The 22,633-nt window shown below is 40.8% G+C and overlaps 1 protein-coding gene across 8 annotated transcripts in view; it reads left to right on the top strand.

The window, feature by feature from the left end:
* CLASP1 (cytoplasmic linker associated protein 1) overlaps positions 1-22,633 on the top strand; it is a 273,855-nt gene that overhangs the window by 113,475 nt on the left and 137,747 nt on the right. For all 8 annotated transcript variants that reach the window (XM_079782856.1, XM_079782851.1, XM_079782848.1 and 5 more), the window contains one exon: positions 14,036-14,103. In XM_079782856.1, coding sequence (XP_079638982.1) covers positions 14,036-14,103 — 68 coding nt within the window. The remainder of the gene's footprint in view (positions 1-14,035; positions 14,104-22,633) is intronic.

Below are 22,633 nucleotides of genomic sequence, written 5' to 3'. Positions count from 1 at the left end.
AGCCGTTCCTGTAAACGCACAGTGCTTGGAGAACGAGGCTGGCGGTTCTTTAAAAACGTGCTCGTGAAAGAAGCTGAAACCAGGTTTCTTTGGATTTATTGCAAGACAGTTACCTAAGGTCTAGCACTGTGAGTGTCAGAGGCTCTGGCTGCCACCTTTATTTTGTGGGGGATGTGTCCAAATGGAACGAGCCTTGTAAAGAATCCTACTGTTGTTTGGGAAATTCAGTATCTGCTCTGTGTGGCCAAATGGCTGACTTGAATACTTGACTATTCTAGACCTCTGTTACATCATTATAGATTTTTTAGTTATTATGTGAGCATAGCAGATTTTTCAGCTTAGCAGGATTCCACAGGGCTAATAAAATATTGTAGAATTTGCTTAATGCTTTCTAAAACTTGGGTATTGTCCTGGAATGAAAATGTTGACCTCCTATGCGTTTGTTCATTGAGAACTACATTGGAGAAGAAGGTTAACTATAACTCTAAAAAATGCCTTCATCATATCAGCTGAATAACTTCAATAAGAGCAAACTCATTTGAGCAGCAGTCTTCTTTGTTCATTTCACAGTTGGGAAGTGCCCTTCACTTCGGAGGAGCTGGAATTATGTGTTTGGGTCACGTGTTAAAAGCTATTTTAGCTTCGTTGTCTGGTGGCTAAAATATTGAGCCGCAAACTAAAGCAGAGATTTCCAACCAAGTCTTCATGTTAGAAGGTCTCTCCCCCGCACAGGATCTCAGCATTGTTGAGCTGTGAACTTTAGTTAGGATAGTCTTTGGCCATTTTACATTGTTTAACACATTATTTTCACAGTTCATGCACGTGACATGTGCAGAAAGTAAGTACACGGTTTGTAGCTATCTCTTGTAACATGCCATATAGTTGTGTGATGTTTGTGTGGCATGCTGGCAACCAAAATCTGAAGTGATCCCTGTCACTCCTGTGGCTTACTTTCATAGACACGCTGTGGCATTCCCTGTCCTCCCGTTGAATATGCCAACAATATTTGTATTCGATGTGGTATCTTTAGTTTAGAGGCTGTGGGTAAAAGACTGGGGTTAAGTTTGTCTCTGGACCCATCATTTGGGAACCAATTGCCTGAAACAGCAGCTGCTTTAAACCTGAAGATCCTTTAATTTACAGAGGGAGCCGCTGCGTGCCATCTGATGCATTGTGACATGTGGTAAACCTACTGTGAACCTGCAGTTTTGAATGGCTCTCATAATGTTTGTTTTGCTATTTCAATCTATTTAAAAAATTGACGGACATTTACCAGACATTATTACTTAATGGTGGTATAGTTAAGGGAAAAATGGAAACTTGCTTTTTGTAAATTTGCTTGCTAAAGCTTTAGTGCTGTAGAGAGGGCCCACGGCAAAAGCCGGATGAGAGATGTGCTCGGCAACATCTGCTCTCATTTCTAAGTTTTGTTCCTGCCGGTGACGTGTGCCGAGAGAGCTGACGAGGTGTGTAAGATAGAGTGAAGAAAGGCAGTTCCTGTCCCCTCTGCCATGTTCCTGCAGGGCAAACGCTGTCGCCTGGTCTGTGGCTGCTGTTGGACCTATTGCTCTGTCTCTAAATACTGTGCATGTATTGCTAAACCTTAGTTTTTTCTCACATGAACTTTCCTTTGCATCATGGAGGGTAAATTTCAGCTCTTTCTTCCTAACCTCTCTCATGTATAGCTGCCATCGCCACACCCACCAAATATAGCCATGTTTTAATTTTATGTTATAGTTAAGTATGCCATGCACTGTTTATAATGGGTGAACTCTGATTACTTGACCTTTTCCCCCACATCCTTTTGTTTGTCCTGGCTTATTAATCATATTTCACGTGCATAGTTGTCCACATCGTACCCTGCCCGAGGATGTCTGTGTACCCCAGTTTGTGGACGTGCCCTTGAGCCTGCTCCGGTCTGACGGGCTGCCTCACGGCCTTCATGCCTCCTGCTTGCCTGTCCTCCTGGCAGCTCTGCCAGCATGTTGGGGCTTCCCTTCTCCTTCCTCCGCAGAGGCATCTGCTGCTTTGGGGGACCATGTCTTTCTTCTTCTTCTTGGTTTTCTCTCCTATTTTAGTCATGCAGATCCTCCATCCATTAGCTTTCTCGGAAGAGATGTGGAGGAGACTTTCTTTGAGTCTGAGAAGATCTTTATTCTATTTTGATATTGGTAGTTTGTCAGGGTTTAGAAATCTAGGTTGAAAGTCATTTTCATCCAGAACGTTAAAACTCATGTCCATGTATTCCAGCTTTTAGTGTTTCTTTCTACCGAGAAGTCCAAAGTCATTCTGATTCTTCAGTCTATCCAAGTAGATAACTTTGATTTTCCGTGTCTCTAGTTTGTCTGAAACTTTATGGAGAGGAGTCTCATAGAGACTGTTTTCATTGTACTGAATGCTTGGAGGGCCTTTCAACTTGGAACCTCGCGTTGTTTGGATCTGGGCTAGTTACTTTAAAAATATACTTATATTTACATGTACTTATATATATATACATGTATATGTATACATATATATTTGTAAATATAACAGTTAAATTATGACCACTTGGGCTAATTTTCTGATTTTCCCCCTCCCATTTATAGCTTTACAATTTTGCTGTTTTCTGTGAGATTTTCTCAAATTTATCTTCCAACCATTCTATTGGATTTTTTATTAAAATTTTTTCCTTTTTTGTTTTATTTTCTAAGCTCTCTTTTTTGTTTACCGTGTTTCAATTTTATAGCATTCTATTTTCTTTATTTTTAAATAAGAGCTTTCTTACAGAAATATTTCATATACTGTAATTTTCATAATCTACCATATACCTTTTAAAGTGAACAATTCAGTGGTTTTAGAATATTCACAAAATTGTATACCATTACTACTATCTAGTTTTAGAATATTCTCATTGGTCCAAAAAGAAATCCCCTGTCCATTAGCAGTCCCTCTCCATTCCTCTCCATTCCTTCCCCTTCCCTCCAGCCCCTGGCAACAGCTATAGTCCACTTTTTAATTCTATGGATTTGCCTTTTTGGACATTTCAGGCAAATAAAATCACACAAAATAGTCTTTTGTTGACTGCCTTCTTCCACTTACCATAATGTTTTCAAGGTTCAGTTATATTGTAGCAGAGTCATTTTTTTATTGCTGAAAAATATGCCATGAAATGTTTCTATATACCACTTTTTGTTTATCCGTTCTTCTGTCAATGTACAATTTGAGTTGCTTCTGCCTTTTGACTATTGTCAATAATGCTGCTATGAAAATGGCTGTACAAATATCAGTTCTAGTTCTTGCTTTCAGTTCTTTTAGGTATATGCCCAGAAATGGAGTTGCTGGATTATATGGTAATTGTGTTTAATTTTTTGAGGAGCCACCATACTATTTTCCATAGCTGCTGCACATCCTAGCCAACAATTATTATTTTCTGTTGTTTTGTTTTGATAATAGCCATCCTAATGGATATCTTATTGTGGTTTTGATCTTCATAGGATTTTTATAGGACCTTTGTTGAAAATGCATTGACCATTAATGTAAGGATTATTTCTGTAATCTCAGTTTTGTTCCATTGATTGATATGCCTGTCCTTTTGCAAGTACCACTCTGCCTTGATTAATGAAGCTTTGTAGTAAAATTTGAAATCCAAGTTTGCTCTTCTTTTAAAGATTGTTTTAGCTGCTCTGAGTGTCTTGCGTGTCCATACGCATTTACCAATTTCTGCACAAAATGGCAGCTGGGATTTTGGTAGGAACTGAATCTGTAATGAGTTTGGGGACTAGTGCCGTCATAATAATATTAAACCTTTCAATCCATGAACATGGAATGTCTTTTCATTTTTAAAAAGTCTTTAATTACTTTCAACACTTAGTAATTGTCAGTGGACAGGCCTTGCTCTTAAGTATTCTATTCTTTTGATGCTACTTGTAAGAAGAGCCCCCCACCCTCAATTTCAGTTTCAGATGGCTCATTGCCAATGTATAGAAATATAATTTAAAAAACTTGCCCTAACTGGTTTGGCTCAGTGGATAGAGCGTTGGCCTGGGGACTGAAGGGTTCCAGGTTCGATTCTGGTCAAGGGCATGTACCTTGGTTGCGGGCACATCCCCAGTAGGAGGTGTGCAGGAGGCAGCTGATTAATGTTTCTCTCTCATCGATGTTTCTAACTCTCTATCCCTCTCCCTTCCTCTCTGTAAAAAAAAAAAAAAAAATCAATAAAATATATATATATTTAAAAAATAAATAAATAAAAAACTGGATCTTGAATACCACAACCTTGCTGAATTTCACTATTTCTAATAGTTTTGTTGTGGACTTCTTGGAAATTTTATATGCAAATAGGTCATCTACCAATAGAAATAGTTTCTTTCTTTCTATTCCAATCTGTATTCCTTTTATTCCTCTTTCTTGCCTAAAAGCCCTGGCTAGAACTTAGGTAGAGAGAAGGGACAACACTATTATTCCTGATCTTAGGAGGAAACCTCTCAATCTTTTACCATTAATTTTTATGTTAGCTGTGGATGTTTCTGTATATGACTATGAGGCTGAAGTAGTTTGTTGAGTGTTTTTATCATGAGAGGATGTTGGATTTTGTCAAATACTTTTTCTGCATCTATTGAGATTATGTTACTTTGTTTTTATTCTGTTGGTATATTACATGGATTGATTTTCAGATATTTTTTATTTTTTATTTTTATTTTTTAATTACTTTATTGATTAAGGTATCACATATTTGTCATCTACCCCCTCCCCCCGTTCCCTTCCCAATCCCCCCCCACACGCAAGCCCCCCTCCCCCTGTTGTCCGTGATCACTGGTTAGGCTCATATGCAAGCACACAAGTCCTTTGGTTGATCTATCTCCCTTGTCCCCACCCTCCCCTACCTTCCCTCTGAGGTCTGACAGTCTGATCAATGCTGTTCTTCTTCAGTCTATGTTGTTCATCTTTTCCCCTAGATGAGATTAAATCAACCTTGTATTCCTAGGATAAATCCCACGTGGTCATAGTGTATAACTACCGTATTTTTTATATGCTTCAGGATTCACAAGGAATAATGGTCTGTACTTTTGTGAAGGCAGCCTGAGCCCCGCCCCCCACCCCCCCAACCTGCATTCTGATGCATATGCTTGCTAGCCCCAACCCCCTTTATACTTGTGTCCTAGCTAGCCATGCAAAACCTGTTTCTCAGAGGCCATAAACCATGAACCATACACAACCCCTGGAGGAGGTTGGCAGTGCTGACGCCAGCCAGGCCAGGCCTTTGGGTGTAATTGCACTTCCCCCAAAAGTCCAGAAGCCTGGTCCCTATTTGGGAGACAAAGAAACTAAGGGGACAGAAGGGAAAGCGCCCCTCTCTCCCCCAGCCCCTCTTGCATTGGGGGCTCAGGCTGTGGAGACTGAGTCACCGCGCTAGTGCATCTGCAATAAAGGCGTTCTTCCTGAATCCTCCCAGCGCCCGGCTGATGGTTCTCCCGTGCCGCCTGGCAGCTTGTCTGCAGCACTTTTATTGTGACGTCTTTTTCTGCTTTTGGTGGTACTGTAATGCTGACCTCATAGAATGAGTTGGAAAGTGTTTTCTCTATATTTTAGGAATATCTATCTATTTCTACACATAGTCTATCTATTATATAGAGAGATAGCTCTATCTCTATATCTATTTACCTACCTCATAAGACTTTATTATTTTTTAAAATATATTTTTATTGATTTCAGAGAGAGGGAAGGGGAGATAGAAACATCAGTGATGAGAAGGAATCATTGAACAGCTGCCTCCTGCACCCCTCATCCCCCTACTGGGGATGGAGCCTGCAGCACCTGGCACGTGCCCTGACCTGGAATCGCACCGTGACCTCCTGGTCATGGGTTAATGCTCTACCACTTGAGCCAGTTAATGCTCTACACTGGCTGGGCTAGTCTGTGTTTAAGAGCCATTCTAGATTTATAGAAAAGCTGACTGGAAAGTGCAGGATTCCCTTATTCCTCTTCTCCTCTACCTAGTTGCCCCTATCCTCATCTATATTTTCAAAGACTTTGTGAAGGATTGGTACTAATTCTTGTTTAAACATTTATTAGAATTCACCAGGTATGAAGCCATCTGTGCCTTTGCTTTAGGGGGATGTGTTTTGATTGCTATAATTAATGTCTTTTGGTCTAGGTCTATTAGGATTCTGTTACTTTTTGAGTCCATTTTGGTAGTTTGTGTCTATGTAGGAATTTTCTCTTTGTTATCTAATTTTTGACAGAGTTCGTAACGCCCTCTTGTAATTTTTCTTTTTTTCTAAGGACAATTAGAAATGTGTCTTCTTTCATCTTTTAATTCCAGTAGTTTGAATATTTCCTCTTTGGTCATTCTAGCTAAGGTCTTTTCCAAGAACTAACTTTTGGTTTGTTGATTTTCTCTAATGTTTTTCTGTTTCGCTTTTTTTTTTTTTAAATATATTTCTGCTCTAATTGTCATTTTTCTTCCTTTTGTTTGGTTGGTTTTGCTCTCCCCACCCCCACCAAGTTTTTTAAGGTGAATGTCAGGTTATTGATTTGAGATCTGTTTTAAGATAGACATCTATGCCTATAAATTTTTCTTTAAAGAGTTCTACTTTAGCTGCATCCTGTAAGTTTGGGCATATTGTGTTTTCATTTTCATTCATCTCAAAGTATTTTATAATTCCTCTTTTGATTTAATCCTTTTTTATTTTTATTGTTGACACTGTTACAGATGTCCCCCAGTCTCCCCATTTTTGACCCCTCCACCCCGCTCCTGCCCCACCCTAGACTCTACTTCACCACACTATTGTCTGTGTCCACGGGCTATGCATATATGTTCTCTGGGTAATCTCTTCCCATCTCCCCTACCCCCCTTTCCCCTGAGAGTCAACAGTCTGTTCCATGTTTCCATCTCTCTGGACCTATTTTTTCCGTCAGTTTATTTTGTTCATTAGATTCCACATATGTGTGAGATCATGTGATACTTGTCTTTCTCTGACTGGCTTATTTCGCTTAGCATAATACTCTCCAGGTCCTTCCATGCTGTCGGCTTCATTTAAAATATATATATATATATATTTATTGATTTCAGAGAGGAAGGGAGAGAGAGATAGAAACACGAGTGATGAGAGAGAATCATTGGTTGGCTGCCTCCTGCACGCACCCTACTGGTGATTGAGCCCACAACCCTAGCATGTGCCCTTGACTGGAATCGAACCCAGGACCCTTTAGTCTGCAGGCCGATGCTCTATCCACTGAGCCAAACCAGTTAGGGCTGCTGCTTCTTTATTTTTTCTTTTGTTGTTGTTGTTGTTGTTGTTGTTGTTGTTAATCCTCACCCGAGGATATTTTGCTATTGATTTTTTAGGGAGAGTGGAAGAAAGAGGGAAAGACAGAGAGAGAAACATCAATGTGAGAGAAACACATTGATTGGTTGCCTCCTGCACGAGCCCTCACCAGGGCCCAGCCCGGGGAGGAGCTTGCAACCAAGGTACGTGCCCTTGATTTGAATTGAACCTAGGACCCTTTGATCCGCAGGTCGACGCTCTGTCGCTGAACCAAACGGGCTAGGGGCTTCTTCATTTTTGAAGGGTAAATTTGTTGGTTATAGAATTCTTGGTTGAGATTTTTAATTTCAGGACTTTGAATATGTCATCCCACTGCTTCCTGGCCCCATTGTTTTTTATGAGAAAGCAGTTACTAATTTTATTGAGGATCCTTGTACATGAGCAGCTTCTATATTGTTTCTTTCTAGAATTTCTCTTTGTCTTTTCTTTTGACATTTTGCTTATCATGTATCCAGGTTAGGTTCTCTTTAACTTTATCCTGTTTAGAATTTGTTAAAACTTCTTCTTTAATATATAGATTAATATTTTATATAAAATTTGGAAAGTTTATAGTCATTATTTTTTTACATATTCTTTCTGTTCCTTTTTTTCTTCTCTGCTGGGATTCCCATTATGTATATGTTTGTATTGTAGGAAGATGATCTCTTAGTTGCTGCTCTTTTTTACACCCCCTCCTGTTGTTTTTTTCTCTTGTTTCTCAAACAGTATTTGCAATTGACTCATGTTTAAGTTTGCTCCTTCTTCCTTCTGCAGCTCCAACCCATTGTTGAGTCCCTAGTGAATTTTTGCAATTATTGTACTTTTTATTTCTAGAATTTTTACCTGATTCTTATGTTTTCTCTCTCTTTATTAATATTATCTATTTGTTGAGACATTGCTCTTATACTTTCCTCTAGTTCTTTACAACATACTTATAATGGTAGATTTCATTCGGTTAATTCCAGTGTCTGGGCTTCCATTAAAGATAGTTTCTGATGATTGATTTTTTTCCCTGTGTATGGGCTATATTTTCTTATTACTTTATACGTCTCATAATTTTTTTGTTGAAACTCATCATTTCAAATTATATTTGTGGCACCTCTGGAAATCATGTTCTTCCCCCTCCCCAGGCTTGTTGTTGATGGTGTTAGTTGCTTATTGCTTGTTTAGTGACTTGCCTGAACCAATTCTGTAGTCTGCATTCTGTTGTTGTGTGTGACTACTGAAGTCCTTGCTTGGTTAGCTTAGAGTTCAGCTAACGATTGAATAGATTTTCAACCAGTGTATCTCCCAGCCTTTGCTGAGGGCTCTCTGTGTATGTTGGGGCACGCTTCCGTTTCCTCGCTGGCAGTCTGTGCATCTCCACCTTCCCCTTGACTGCCAGAGGTGAGACAGTGCCTTCTTGGGTCTTTCCCGGGCAGGTACCCGGCCTTGCACACATGTGTGGCCTTCTAGTTCCCAGGAATATGTCAGAGCTTTTCAGTTTTTCCTTGTACGCTCTTTGGTCAGCTTCTTGGCTCCAGTTGTGATTGCCACCTCAGGCAGCTGCCCTGTGAATCAGTTGTCCCTGATTCTTTTTGATCATGGTGTCAGGGTAAAGCAAGCATGTCAAACTCAGAGGCTAACATGGGCCAAATAAACCAGAATTAAGTGTATGTGGGCCGCAAAAAAACAAAAGCTTCAATTTTCATAGAAACGTAGGTTTATTTCGATAGAGACATGCTGGATACAAAGGGCTAAAATAACTGAGTAATTGTTAACATAAAATAATAGAACATTTTAATAAAAATTAATATTTTTCTTTGAACATTAACTTACCAGACACTGAATAACTGCACAAATTACTGCACAAATAACTGCATAATCCCTATATCTGGACTGATAAGCGTAACACAAATAAACCTATTTTTCTTGTTCTCCGAAAGCATAATATTTTCTATTGCGCACACCAAATAAGTCAGTATAAGACTAATGACGTGGCAATTGGCTGCTAAAGTATTCGCTGTTAGTATTAATGGTGCGCCTGTGCATAAGGAAAATGAATGCAACATGATTATAGAAATCAGTCATTAGCAAACGTTGTAGTTCGTTATTAATAACTAGTGGCCCGGTGCACAAAATTTGTGCATGGTGAGGGAGTTCCCCTCAGCCCAGTCTACACCCTTTCCAATCTGGGACCCCTTGGGGAATGTTTGACCGCTGGTGGTCAAATATCCCTCTCGCAATCTGGGACTGCTGGCTCCTAACCGCTCACCTGCCTGCCTGCCTGATCACCCCTAACTGCCTCTGCCTGCCTGCCTGATTGCCCCTAACTGCCCTCCCCTGCTGGCCTGATCTCACCCCCAACTGCTATCCCCTGCCGGCCTGATCTCGCCCCCAACTGCCTCTGCCTGCCTGATCACCCCCAATGGCTCTCCCTGCCGGCCTGATCTTGCCCCCAACTGCCCTTCCCTGTTGGCCTGATCTCGCCCCTAACTGCTCTCCCCTGCTGGCCTGATCGCCCCTAACTACCTCTGCCTGCCTAATTGCCCCCAACTGCCCTCCCCTGCCAGCCTGATCTCGCCCCCAACTGCCCTCCCCTGCCAGCCTGATTGCCCCTAACGGCCTCTGCCTCGGCCCCCACCACCATGGCTTTGTCTGGAAGGAAGTCGGATGTCCAGAAGATGGCCAGTTGACCCAGTCTAATTAGCATATTACCCTTTTAGTAGTATAGAGAGATTATATAGGATAGGATTGCTTAAATGGGGGAAAAGCCTTTTTCATCAGGAGGAGATGCTCTTGGCAGACAAAAATGCATAATCCCTATATCTGGACTGATAGCCAGCCATATGCACTATACTGCCAAACCAGTCATTAAAAAATTGAACCGCTTTCTTACACCTTACACCAAACAGTTGTTGCCCTTAAAACCCCTCCTCAGCCCCCACCTTAGGTTCTGCCTTTGTAGTTCACCCAGATTAGGTTCTGATTGGTCGGTTTCTATGCCAGTCAGTGCCAAAAGCTCCGCCTCTTAGGCAGCCTTTGGTGCCTCGCACTTCACCCAGATTTGCTTCTGATTGGTCGGTTTCTATGTCAGTCAGCGTCAAAAGCTCTGCCTCCTAGGCAGCCATTGGCTCCTCACACTTCACCCAGATTTGGTTCTGATTGGTCGGTTTCTATGCCAGTCAGTGTCTCTGGGCCTGTCAACGGGCCTGATTAAAGAGGCGGGGCTGATCAGCAGCCCCAGCTTAGGCCAGAGAGAAAGAGAGGTGCGGCTGCTGGCCAGACCCGGAGCAAAAGAGAGAGGCAAGTGCTGATCAACAGCTGCCATGGAGGCTACGAATCAGACCCTGCTTCTCTCTCTTCGGGCCTGATCCGCAGCCCCCTCGGCAGTCAGTGCTGGGTTCAGGCTCACGCAGTTGAGGCAGTCAGTGCTGGGTCGCCACGGCAACCCAGTACTGACTTCTGGTGGGTCGAGCCTCCGGTCATTGTGGATGTTATGTACTCTGGGTTTTTATATATTAGGATTACGTATGACAGGATATTGTAAAAATTAAGTTATGAAATTTTTATTAAAATGTTTCTTACACACCATTATATTGGCTGGGCTGCAAAAATATTCGTTGTGCACTGCATGCAGCCCTTGGGCCACGAATTTGACATGCTTGGGGTAAAGGGTCTTTCACTGGGCAAACTCTGGATCAGTTCAAAAAAAGACAAATCTTGTTAAAGGGGGCGGGTGGTGTTTCAGGATTTGCCAGACAGGTCAGATAATGACAGTTGTCTGGGAATGGGTATTTTAGTACAATTTTCATTTTATTTTTTTAATCCTCACCAGAGCATATTGTTTCTATTGATTTTTTTTTTTTTTTTTGTAGAGAGAGTGAAAGGAAGGGGGTGGGGAGACAGACATGGGTGTGAGAGAGAAACATCCACTGGTTGCCTCCTGCATGCACCCCAACTAGGACCACAGATCAACCTGCACCCGAGATCCATGCCCTTAACTGGGAATTGAACTCGTGACCCTTCGGTCCCTGGGCAACGCTCAGACCACTGAGGCCAACTGGCCAGGGCCCATTTTATTTTTTCCAGAGAACATTTCTTCAGTCCTTAAGGACTTAGTTTTTCACATGGGAGGTGGTGGGACAGCGCCCGCAGGTCTGAGTGGGTGGGGCTGGCGTGTTCTGTCCTTCCAGGCTTCCGGAGAAGCATCCTGACTCCTTGCTGTGAGAGGCACAGCTCACACAGTAGGGGGTTTTTCAGGCAGCTGGGGCGGGGGCGAGTGGGGGGAGCACAGAGGCCCCTAAGACACTAGCTTTGGAATATCCCTAATGGCTTCAGCCTCTATCGTGTTTTGAATGATGAACTTCTTTTTTTAAAAAAAAAAATCTCACCAGAGGACATTTTTCCCATTGATTTTTAGAGAGAGTGGAACAGAGGGTGGAGGAGCGGGGAGAGTGAGAGAACCATCCACATGAGAGAGACATACTGATTGGTTGCCTCCTGCACACGCCCTGACCAGGGCTGGAGATAGGTACACGTCCTTGACTGGGAATCGAACCCACAACCCTTCAGTCCACAGGCCGATAGTCTAACCATTGGGCACACTGGCCAGGGCACTTCTTTTTTTTTTTTTTTTTAATTTTATTTTATTGATTTTTCACAGAGAGGAAGGGAGAGAGATAGAGAGTTAGAAACATTGATGAGAGAGAAACACCAATCAGCTGCCTCCTGCACACCCCCTACTGGGGATGTGCCCACAACCAAGGTACATGCCCTTGACCGGAATCGAACCTGGGACCCTTGAGTCCGCAGGCCGACGCTCTATCCACTGAGCCAAACCGGTTTCGGCCAGGGCACTTCTTAATGGCCTTTTCCTTGGCTACGTATTCAGTGCAGTTCATGCAAGGAATAGGCTCACGTGGCGCAGGCCTTTTTTGGCATGGCTGTTGTTCCTTCTTTTCTTGGTCATCTTGGAAAGGAGGACCCGAGAGAGGCTGGATGGGGTTTTTACTGAGCTGCAAACTTGCTCAACTGTTTCCAGGGGCGGGAGGCTGCTGGTTTTCAGTCCACTGTCATCGTGAGGCTGCTGTCTTTCGGCTGGTGTGTTGGAGACGGAAATAGGGCACAGGAAAACAATAGAAAAGTTGCTATTCTTACCAAGATTCAGCCGTTTTTCTTGAAGAATGATCCTCGGATTGTTGTAAGCCTTTGGTTAATTTCCAGAATTTTGTAGAATGCGATTTTGCTAATGTTTTCTTAGTATCTTTGAAGGAGCAGATGTTTTGAGTTCCTTATTCTGCCATTTTTGAAGGGCTGCTCCCCTGCTTGCTGTTATGATTTGCAATATTTTATCTCTTTGGAAGTATTGGTGACGTATTTTAAAAGCTTTTCATAGCCTCTTCTTTTCTCTAAGTTGGGTATGTTTTTGTTAATGATGGTCTCTCTTCTTCATGTTAGAATCCTTGCTCAGATATCTTAGAATTTTTGGTTGTCTGCTCAGATTAAAGAGTAGTTGACTAAAAAGCCAAGGAGAAGGTCTGAGTGTAAGGGTGAGGCTTGTTGACTGTGAGAGCACTGGTATTTGTTTTTAGGAAATTATTTTAAGTGTATATTATAGAATATTCTAGGAAGGGGATTTTGGCTCCCCTGTTACTTAGAATTCTAAGTAGAATAGAATGAAATAGGAGCTCTAGAGATTAAGAACTTTCCACATTCTGCATCTAGCTAACTCTGCGAGGTTCAGTGAATGAACCCATGAACTGAGGGCAGAATGATTGAAATAACTAGTTTTCTGTAGTGAGGGCAGGGGATAGCATTAGGTACCAGCTTTTTCACATAGTGATAAAACTCGCCTGCAGGACATAGTACTTGGTGTGTATAGAATACTACAAGAATATAGTTCCCATCTTTACCCCCAAGGAATTTCCATTCTGGTTGGAAAGAAAAGACAAACATGGTTGGAATGGTTAGAGCTTGTGTGACTGGATTGTCTGTAAGGAAAGTGCTAAAATTTCAAATTAGGTCCCTGAAATGGATGGCATAGGTTTGAATGCAGAAGTACATTACCTTGGTATCTTAACCTTTATACTTATTCAAATGTATCTGTGTTTGCTTGGGAAAGCCTCTTTTTTCTTGAAACCCCCCACCACCCCCCAACTTACCTCTAATTTTTGGTGTCACTCAGATAGAATGTTGAGTTTTGCTTCAATTTAAATGTCAAGGTGAAAATGATCCACTAATAAAAAATTAATGTCATGTTGCTTTTTTTTAAGATGAAGATTATCCAGTTACAATGTTTGTAGAGAAATTATTTACAGCATTTTAAAATTAAGCATAAATCATAGAAAAGAAAAGCCTTTGTAATATTTAGAGCATTTTAAAAATCTTTATCCTAAGTAACTAGCAGTCTGTGCTTAGGCAGAAATATATGCTTTTCATAGTGTATATTCATTTTGTATAGATCAGTGAATTTAATATAATGTCCGAGAGCACGAGCTCTGGATTCTTAATCTTAGGGCTGGAATCTCCACCCTAACTGTGTCACCTATGCAAGCTGTGGGGTTCTTGATTTCTTGATCTGTAAAATGGGGATGGTAATAATCCCAGATAAGGCTGTTACAAGGGTTAAACAAGATCTGTCTGTTAGAGCCCTCAGGTCAGTGCTTGTTGAAGTTGTTATTGTTATAGTCACTGTCTTTGTTATTAGGTGGGTTTGTATCACTGGTTTTTTTCAGTGATGGTTAATTTATATTTTTTCATTCATATAGGTTGAATTTAATTTTTACAAAGTTTGATGAAGTCCAAAAATCTGGAAACATGATACAATCTGCAAATGGTGAGTAGAAAAAGCGGTCATTCTGTTTTTGCCTTATCAGTTTTATGTAAGTGATGCTTATGCTATTTCTGAGCAGTTGAATTTAATGTCTTGATAAGAGTTACTAGGTCTTAAGACTTAATTTCCATTTACCCCCTTTCCGAGGCCAAAAACTATGGAGGTGTCATTGACATTCTTTCATAACCTACCTTGAGTTCATCAGCTGATCCTGTTGGCTTTCCTTTTAAAAATACACCTAGAATCCCAACGGTTCTCACTGTAGCAGCTACTTTTCTCTTAGCGAGAGCCGTCATGGTAATTTACCTGAGCTCTTGTGTTAGCCTAACCAATTTTCCTAATTTTAGTCTGTCAGAGCACCTAAAGTTTATTTTTCACACAGCAATCAGAGCAATCCTTTTAGAATGTAACGTAAGCGATGTTAATTCCCTGTTCAAAATCCTCCAGACGTTTCCCATCACATGGAGACGGCAGTTCAGTGCTCATCATGGCCCTCCAGGCCCTGCGTGGTCTGGTGCTGATCACCATTCTGATGACATCTTGTTTTGTTCTTCCCCAAAGTTCTCTCGGCTGCCATTCCGTTGGCCTCGCTGATTTTGAACATTCTAAGCTTTCCTTGCTTTGGGGCCTCTGTGCTTAGGAATCCTTCTGCTCGCAACACTTGCTCCCTCCGTGTCATCATGGCTGTCTGCCGCCTTCCATCCAGACCCCGGCTGTAGTGTCACTTCGTTACAAAGGCCATCTGGAACAGCACTCCCACTCTAAGGGAACTCTCTGTGCCTCATCCTGCTTGACTTACCTTCTCAGTGCATATCACTGCGAAGCATTTCCATTCACGAGGGCAAGAACTGTGTTTTATTCCTTTCTTTATCCTTAGTGCCTCACCAAGTCCCTGGCATGTCGTAGGTTGAATAAATAAAATAATAACTGAGACTTGAGTTCTGACCCATTGTCCATTATTTGTATTTAGTTTATTGTAGCTTGTACTGATATTTGAGGACAAGGGGTAATTCTTGTGAATACAGAAGGGAAAGAAAAGAAAAGAGTGAATTACTGTATAAATAAAGTCATCAAAGGGACAATTGTTAACAAGAACTTTTTCATACTCTGGATACCTCATTGCATCTTAGCTATTTCAGAATTGCTGGGGATCTTAAATCATAGCATAACTTTCAAATTTTGAATATCTTGAGGTTGTAAAGAAGTTTGAGTGATTTCCCCCAAAGTGATATACATGTAAGGAAGGACACAGCCAGAGCCCAACCCAGGCCTTTTGACTGACACTCTGCGATGTGCCTACCATTATCAGAAAAGAATTTGTCTTTAGGTAGCATGTTTCTATAAAATGCTTAACTGTCCTAAAGATGCTTTTTTAAATTAATTTTATTTTATTGTTTAAAGTATTACATATATCTCCTTCCCCCCCCATTGACCTTTTGACCTTTTCCCCATTCCCCAGCCTCCCCTACCCCCTGTCACATGTCCTCATTCCCCCGCCCCGCCCCAGCCCCAGTGTCTTGTGTCCATTGGTTGTGCTTATATGCATGCATACAAGTCCTTCGGTTGATCTCTTCCCCCCACTCCCCAACACTCCCCAGCCTTCCCGCTGTAATTTGACTGTCTGTCCAGTGGTTTTATTAATTTCTTTTATTTCTTATTTTCTAATTCCCTTTATTTATTTTTAAAATATTTATTTATTTTCAATCACAGGTGACATATGCTATTATATTAGTCTCGGGCATACACCCCAGCAACTAGATATTACATACTTAATACGTGATCATCCTGATAAATCCTGCACCCATCCGACACTATACAGAGTTATTAGACTGTTATTGACAGTATTATGCTGTACTTTACATTCCTGTGACAATTCTGTAACAACCAATTTGTACTTCTTAATCCCTTCATCTTTTTCACCCATCCCACAACCCCCCTCCCATCTGGCAACAGTCAAAATGTTCTCTGTATCTGTGATTCTGTTTCTGTCCTGCTTGTTCGTTTATTTTATTTTTTAGATTTAATTGTTGGTAGATATGTATTTATTACCATTCTACTGTTCATATATTTTATGTTTTTCTTCTTAAAAAAGACCCTTTAACATTAATATAATATTGGTTTAATGGTGATAAACTCCTTTAGTCTGCGAAGCTGTTTAGCTGTCCTTTGATTCTAAATGATAACTTTCCTGGGTAGAGTAATCTTGGTTATAGGTCCTTGCTTTTCATCATTTTGAATATTTCCTGCCACTCCCTTCTGGCCTGCAAAGTTTCTGTTGAGAAATCAGCTGACAGTCTTATGGGTGCTCCCTTATAGGTAACGGCTTTTCTCTTGCTGCTTTTAAGATTCTTTCTGCCTTTAACCTTTCGCATTGTAATTATTATGTATCTTGGTGTGGGTCTCTTTGGGTTCCTCTTCTTTGGGACTCTGTGCTTTCTGGATTTGTAAGTCTATTTCCTTCACCAAATTAGGGAAGGTTTCTGTCATTATTTTTTCATGTATTTTTAATTTCTTGCTCTCTCTGTTCTCCTTCCTAAAACCCCATGCTGTGAATGTTGGTACGCTTGAAGTTGTGCCGGAAGCTCCCTACCCTATCCTCATTTTTCGGATTATTTTTTATTGTTGCTGTTCTGATTGGGTGTTTATGCTTCCTCATATTCCAAATCACTTATTTGATTCTTAGCTTCATCTACTTTACTGTTGATTCTCTGTAAAGTATTCTTCATTTCAGTTAGTGTAGCCTTCATTTTTTCTAGTCCTTTTTCATGTTTTTGAAATTATCATTAAAATTCTGGAGCAACCTTATAACCATTGTTTTGAACTCTGTATCCAGTAGTTTGCTTGCTTCCATTTCATTTATTTCTCTTCTGTTCTTTCATTTGTGACGAGTTTCTTTGTCTCTGCATTTTGACTATTTCCTTGTTTTTGTTTCTATATATTAGGTAGAGCTGTTATGTCTCCTGAAATTGGTAGAGTGGCCTTTAAGAGGAACACCTGGGACTCCCAACAGCCTCCATGTCACTCAACTATAATCTGGCTGGTTTTTACAGCCTGAAGTTACATGGACTTCTCTTCCCAGCTCTGGAACCCTGGGCTAGGGGTCTGGTGTTGGGCTGGGAACCCCTTGTTCCTTATGGGAGGCCTCGGCAGGGGAGATGTCCCTTCTGATTAAAAACGTGCCACACGTCCCATTAATGAGTCTCTTTCCTCATTGATGTTTCTCTCACACTCTCTCCCTCTCCCTTCCTCTCTGAAATCAATAATAATAATAATAATAATAATAATAATAATAATTTAAAAAAGCCCTAGCCAGTTTGGCTCAGTGGATAGAGTCTCAGCCTGCAGACTGAAGGGTCCCAGGTTTGATTCTGGTCAGGGGCACATGCCTGGGTTGTGGGCTCGATCCCCAGTGTGGGGTGTGCAGGAGGTAGCCCATCAGTGATTCTCTCTCATCGTTGATGTTTCTCTCACTTCTCTCCCTTCCTCTCTGAAATCAGTAAAAATATATTTAACAAAACAAAATAAAACAAAACAAAAAACATGCCACACGTGGGTGTCGGACTGGCCTGTTCTACCCCTCTGCCCCTCCTACCAGTCTCGATGTGCTTTCTTCTTTTTTTAGTTGTAGGACTTCCATTCAACCAGATTTCAGGCGGTTATGAATGATGGTTTTTCCGTATTTTAGTTGTAATTTTGATGTGGTTAAGAGAGGCAGCGAGTACTGGCATTTACCTACACTGCCATCTTGGTTCTCCAATAATAATGCTTTTTTGAATAGGATCAGTGATGGGCAACCTTTTGAGCTTGGTGTGTCAAACTTCGCCAAAAAACTGAGCATAACTCGGGTAGTGTGTCACTTTGAGGAAAAAACTAACTCCAAGACTCTAGTCGCAAATGTTTCATCCTCAGGAGCAGCAAATGTTTCATCCTCGGCATGCGGCCGTGTGTCATCAGAAATGGCTATGCGTGTCAGTGCTGACACGCGTGTCATAGGTTCGCCATCACTGGACTAGGTAATAAAAGCTCTGGATTTGAGCTAAGTTGAAAGAAACTATTAATGTAATAGCAATACTCTTAGGGAAGAAATGAATTTCATCCTTGGTTGTATTTGTTGACATATTCAAAATTGCTTTCTAAGATGTGTAATTGATTATATAAAGTGTAAGAATTGTGACTAAATCAACAACTAAAAAACTAGCTGAGTAGCAATTAGTCCTGTCTGTAATAGAATACTTCATACTCGAATGGTTCTTTTTTTGTTGCTAGGTTACCCCTAAGGTCTTTCACCTTTGACTGGCAAGAATATACATTGTTTTATAGATGTTTAAAAATATATTGTTTTATAGATGTTTCTTTTTTTCCCATCTCCAGATAATTAGCAAACTCCTTGAGGCAAAAATTACAGTTTTTCTTTCCTTGGGTTTTGAAAGCAAATTATTTTCTATTTAAACTTTTGTTCTTTCAATCATGCAGATATGTTTATGTTCATGGGAGAATTTGATTTTCAGCATGGAAGAGCCAGTTATTAAAGACTGGTCAGTGTCCTTCAACTGCTGCCACTTAATGATCTTTAATTGGATTTGATTGAAGGGAGGCCCATGGACATTAATTTGGTTAAATATGTTCATGTTTTTGAGTTTCATAAGCAAAATTAACATGTTTATGAGGAAAGGATGAAAATATCATACTGGTAAATCCATGAACATTTCATCATTCAGACTGCCTGAAATCTGGCTGAATGGAAGTCCTACAACTACTAGGAAGCTTAAAAAAAAGACAAAATATTTATTTGCCAACAAAAATATAAACTAGATAAAAGATAATCAATTGGCCTTTATACAGAAATATATCTAGTTTATCATTTTACTGCCAAATGCATCCTACCTAATGTTTTTTCACTAAAAAATTTTATCATTTGAAAAATGTTATAGATATTTCTAAGTTGTTGGAAATGAGAAATACTTATGCAAGTCTGATAACAAATAGACTGATGATTAATTGTTAGGTAAGATCTGAATTGTTGCCCAGTGTAGCTATGACTAAGTGTCAACATAAGGAACATCCAAACCCATAAGAATTTTTATGATTTTATTTGAGCCAAACTGATGACAATTGCTGGGAAGCAAAATCTCAACAGAATGAGAAAATGCTCCAGAGAATGCACCTTATTTTATACATCACAATCAAAGAGAAAGACACGAGGGGCTTATATGACAATCATTGGTGGTAGATTAGAGGTGGGAGAAAGGAAAGGGGATTAGAGAAAAAGTGAAATGAAGAGAGAGACTTTTTTTGCATTGATAGGTATAGGATCGTTGACAGTTAACAGTATAGCACATAGAGATGGTATAGGGGGAACAAGATAACAATGAGGGGTTCCGTGGTCTTGTGCTCTGGTGGGAGATTGTGCTCTGAGGAGTCTGAGAAAAGGGATTTCTCAGGCATTCCAAAGGTATGTTATCTTAGATGCAAAAAGACAGTTGACAGGCTCAGTTAAGGTAAAGATTGACCTTTGTCAGGGAAGATAGGACTACTCACCATGACTTGCTTTTCATTAGGAAGTTTGAGTTTCAGACCATCCCATGTGGTTACTTTTGGCCTCTGAGTTTGTAAGGCTGTCAAGCAGGCTTCCCCTGAGCTTGTCATGTTTAGTATGTGGCCCCTTTTTCATCCACAAAAGCATTCCTTTAAAAGGGAATTTATTGCCTATTGTTTTATTAAAAAGCCAGGCATTTATTATTTTGCATAGTCTTTAAAACAGTGCTGATGCCCTAGCCAGTTTGGGTCAGTGGATAGAGCATTGGCCTGCGGACTGAAGGATCCCGGGTTCGATTCCTGCCCAGGGCACATGCCCAGGTTTTGCGGGCTCGATCCCTAGTAAGGGGTGTGCAGGAGGCAGCCGATTGGTGATTCTCTCTCATCATTGATGTTTCTGTCTCTCTCCCTCTCCCTGTCTCTCTGAAATCAATAAAAATATATTTAAAAGCAATGCTGATCTGGGCTCCCAGGCCCTCCCATACTTGTTCATTGCACTCTGCATGTCACACGGTGTGGGATTCTGGGTCAGGGTCTTAGGAAAGTGTTCCCATGGTCACAGGTACAGGATCATCTGGTAGAAAGCTGGCAAGCGTGCTGTGCTAGGAAGGTCACCTACAGTAGCCGGGAAGGGACAGGTTCTGATACCAGCTTAAGCTACAGTTTGCTTTCTCTTCTTATTTAAGGTTTATGTTAGTTATGTTCTCTGTTTTCAAGGGGAAAAGTCAGATAGTTCATTAAATTTTTTTAAAAACTAGTTTTAAAGAAGGCTGTCTTACATGAGTAAAGTCAGATGGAAAAGGCTCACCTCCCACCCAACCCCTGCTCCCCACTTTAAACCAAACGCTGTTATATATAGTCCAGGCTTTTATTTTGGAATAGGGTGCAGTTGTCCTTGGTGCTAGATCACACTGAAGAAGCAGTGGGTGGGAGTTTGCTGATGCAAGTTGCTGTGGGTAGATGCAGCGCTCAGAGCACTGCTTTTATTTGTACCAGGATCCCTGACAAACATGACTGCTGGGAAAGGTAGGCTCTTCTAATACATTCTGAAATTTTTGTTTAGGAAATAAATAAAGTGTGTAAATATTTAAGATTCTATCATTGCTTTGATAACTAAATATTGTGGCTGAAACTTGGGAAAATAATTGCCATGAATGTTTGCATTTAGGCAGGAAAAATTGTGAAACCTACAGATACATTCATGTTAACCTTTAAGGACTATAGCGGAAGTAGGAACAGTAAAACGAGCTTGCTGTGTTTTCCTCAGCCTCTGGATTCCACGTACTTTTAATTTTTTTCTGCTCTTGTACTTGCAGTATGTGGATTAGGGTAATAAGTTACTTTACAATTGCAGTACATTTGTCAGTAAGAATAAGCTGTCCTGAAAGGAATCTAGCGGCTAGAAATGTCAGGGTTTTCAGCAGTGGGTGGAGGAAGACAGGGAATTACAGCAGTGACGGGTGCTGCCTTTCGTCTTGAGAATCATTTTATACAATTTTCCTTCCCTTTTGAAGATTTGCATTTTAAAAATGCAAAAGTGGAACCGAAAAACTACAAAAGAAGTATTGTTTTCTAAAAACTGTGTTGATTAGCCTTTTGCACTCGGATGTCGAGTGTGACTCGACACGGTTAGCATCTGTAGCAGCTCGATGAAAAAAGCAAGCGAGTGCCAAGGGTTAGTCTTTAGTGTTCACAGGGAGGTCTTACCTATGCCTTGCCGCGCTGAAATGCTTTTGAAAGAACTCCCTGCGAACCAGGTTTGTGATTGAAGGAGAGGGCGTGGTGTGGCTGTCTTGCTTTCCTATGGGATGCTCTTCCTGGCAGGCTGTGAATTGGTTGTCTCTGAAGGATATTTCCATCCCCTGCAACGGAAACAAGATATAATAACAGAGACTCTGCCGCTAAACAGGTACGACACGGAGTAGATTTGCTCTGTGTTTATTTTGTAGGGGATTGTGAAGGTGTGTGTATTTATCTCAAACTAAATTTGGTTCAGTTTGCAGAAAATGGTCATATTGGACGATGAGCATTTCTGCTTGTTATATTTTCATATTGGGAATTTAAAGCATAGAGTGACTGTATTTCTTTTCATCTCCTCCCTCATGACATTGTTCTGTATTCAGGTTACGCTGCTGTGGGAAACAGCACCTGGCCGGAGAGTCCAGTCACTCCTGTCCGGAGTGGCCCCATTCAGAGCCCTTCATTTGGCAATTGGAAGTGTGTTGCTTATAGCATGTGTCTTAAGTTGTTGTATTTGATATTATTTTTTAAACAACAGGCAAAATAATTATGGAAGTCAACTAATGTATTAAAAGCCATGGAGAGAGCCCGTGGATCTGAATTTAAAATAAAAACTTTTTCACTTGATAATTCCTTTCAAATTGTCTTCTTGAAACACAAGCTTAGAAGCATTGGTAACTTTTACCTTAAGTAGCTGCAAATGTAGTAGGAAACAAGGTTTAAAAGCTGTTTTTTGCAGTTGTGGCCTATTTGAATTTTTCTCTATCAAGCCATGATTAACAAAGACCATTAACAATCTGCAAAATACAATACCAACGATTCTACCACAGTTGAGTGTAGAGTATTTTAGGATTTTCAAAGCACTTTCTTGAATGCCTTTTGTTTGTCTTTGTTTTATGATCCTCACAGCAGCCCCTGAGGAGTAGGCAGGTGGGTACAGAAGGCTTCAGGTTTTCTCTAATGGTGCTGGTGCTGGACAGAGAGGGGGCCCTGGACCTTGTCGTCTTAGTCCTTTCAGCACAACCCGTGGGCAAGCTCAGTGCTTCCCCTCTACTGTTGGGATAAAGCCCGGCTTTGCTTGTTTCTGACATTGTACCGTTTTCAGTTGCTGCCTTAGGGAATAATTAAAAAATGAAAGCATTCAAAGAGGTATTATTAAAACAGGCACTAGTACTGTATAACCAAGTGTTAGACACTTTGAAATGTGATTTTCCTGATCAGTTGTTTGCCAGTTAATAGGGGCTGGCTTCCAGGGAGG

Source organism: Cnephaeus nilssonii, assembly GCF_951640355.1.
Source record: "Cnephaeus nilssonii genome assembly, chromosome: 10".
Lineage (NCBI taxonomy): Eukaryota > Metazoa > Chordata > Mammalia > Chiroptera > Vespertilionidae > Cnephaeus > Cnephaeus nilssonii.
The sequence above is the reverse complement of the archived record's forward strand: the minus strand, read 5'-3'. Positions and strand labels throughout refer to the sequence as shown.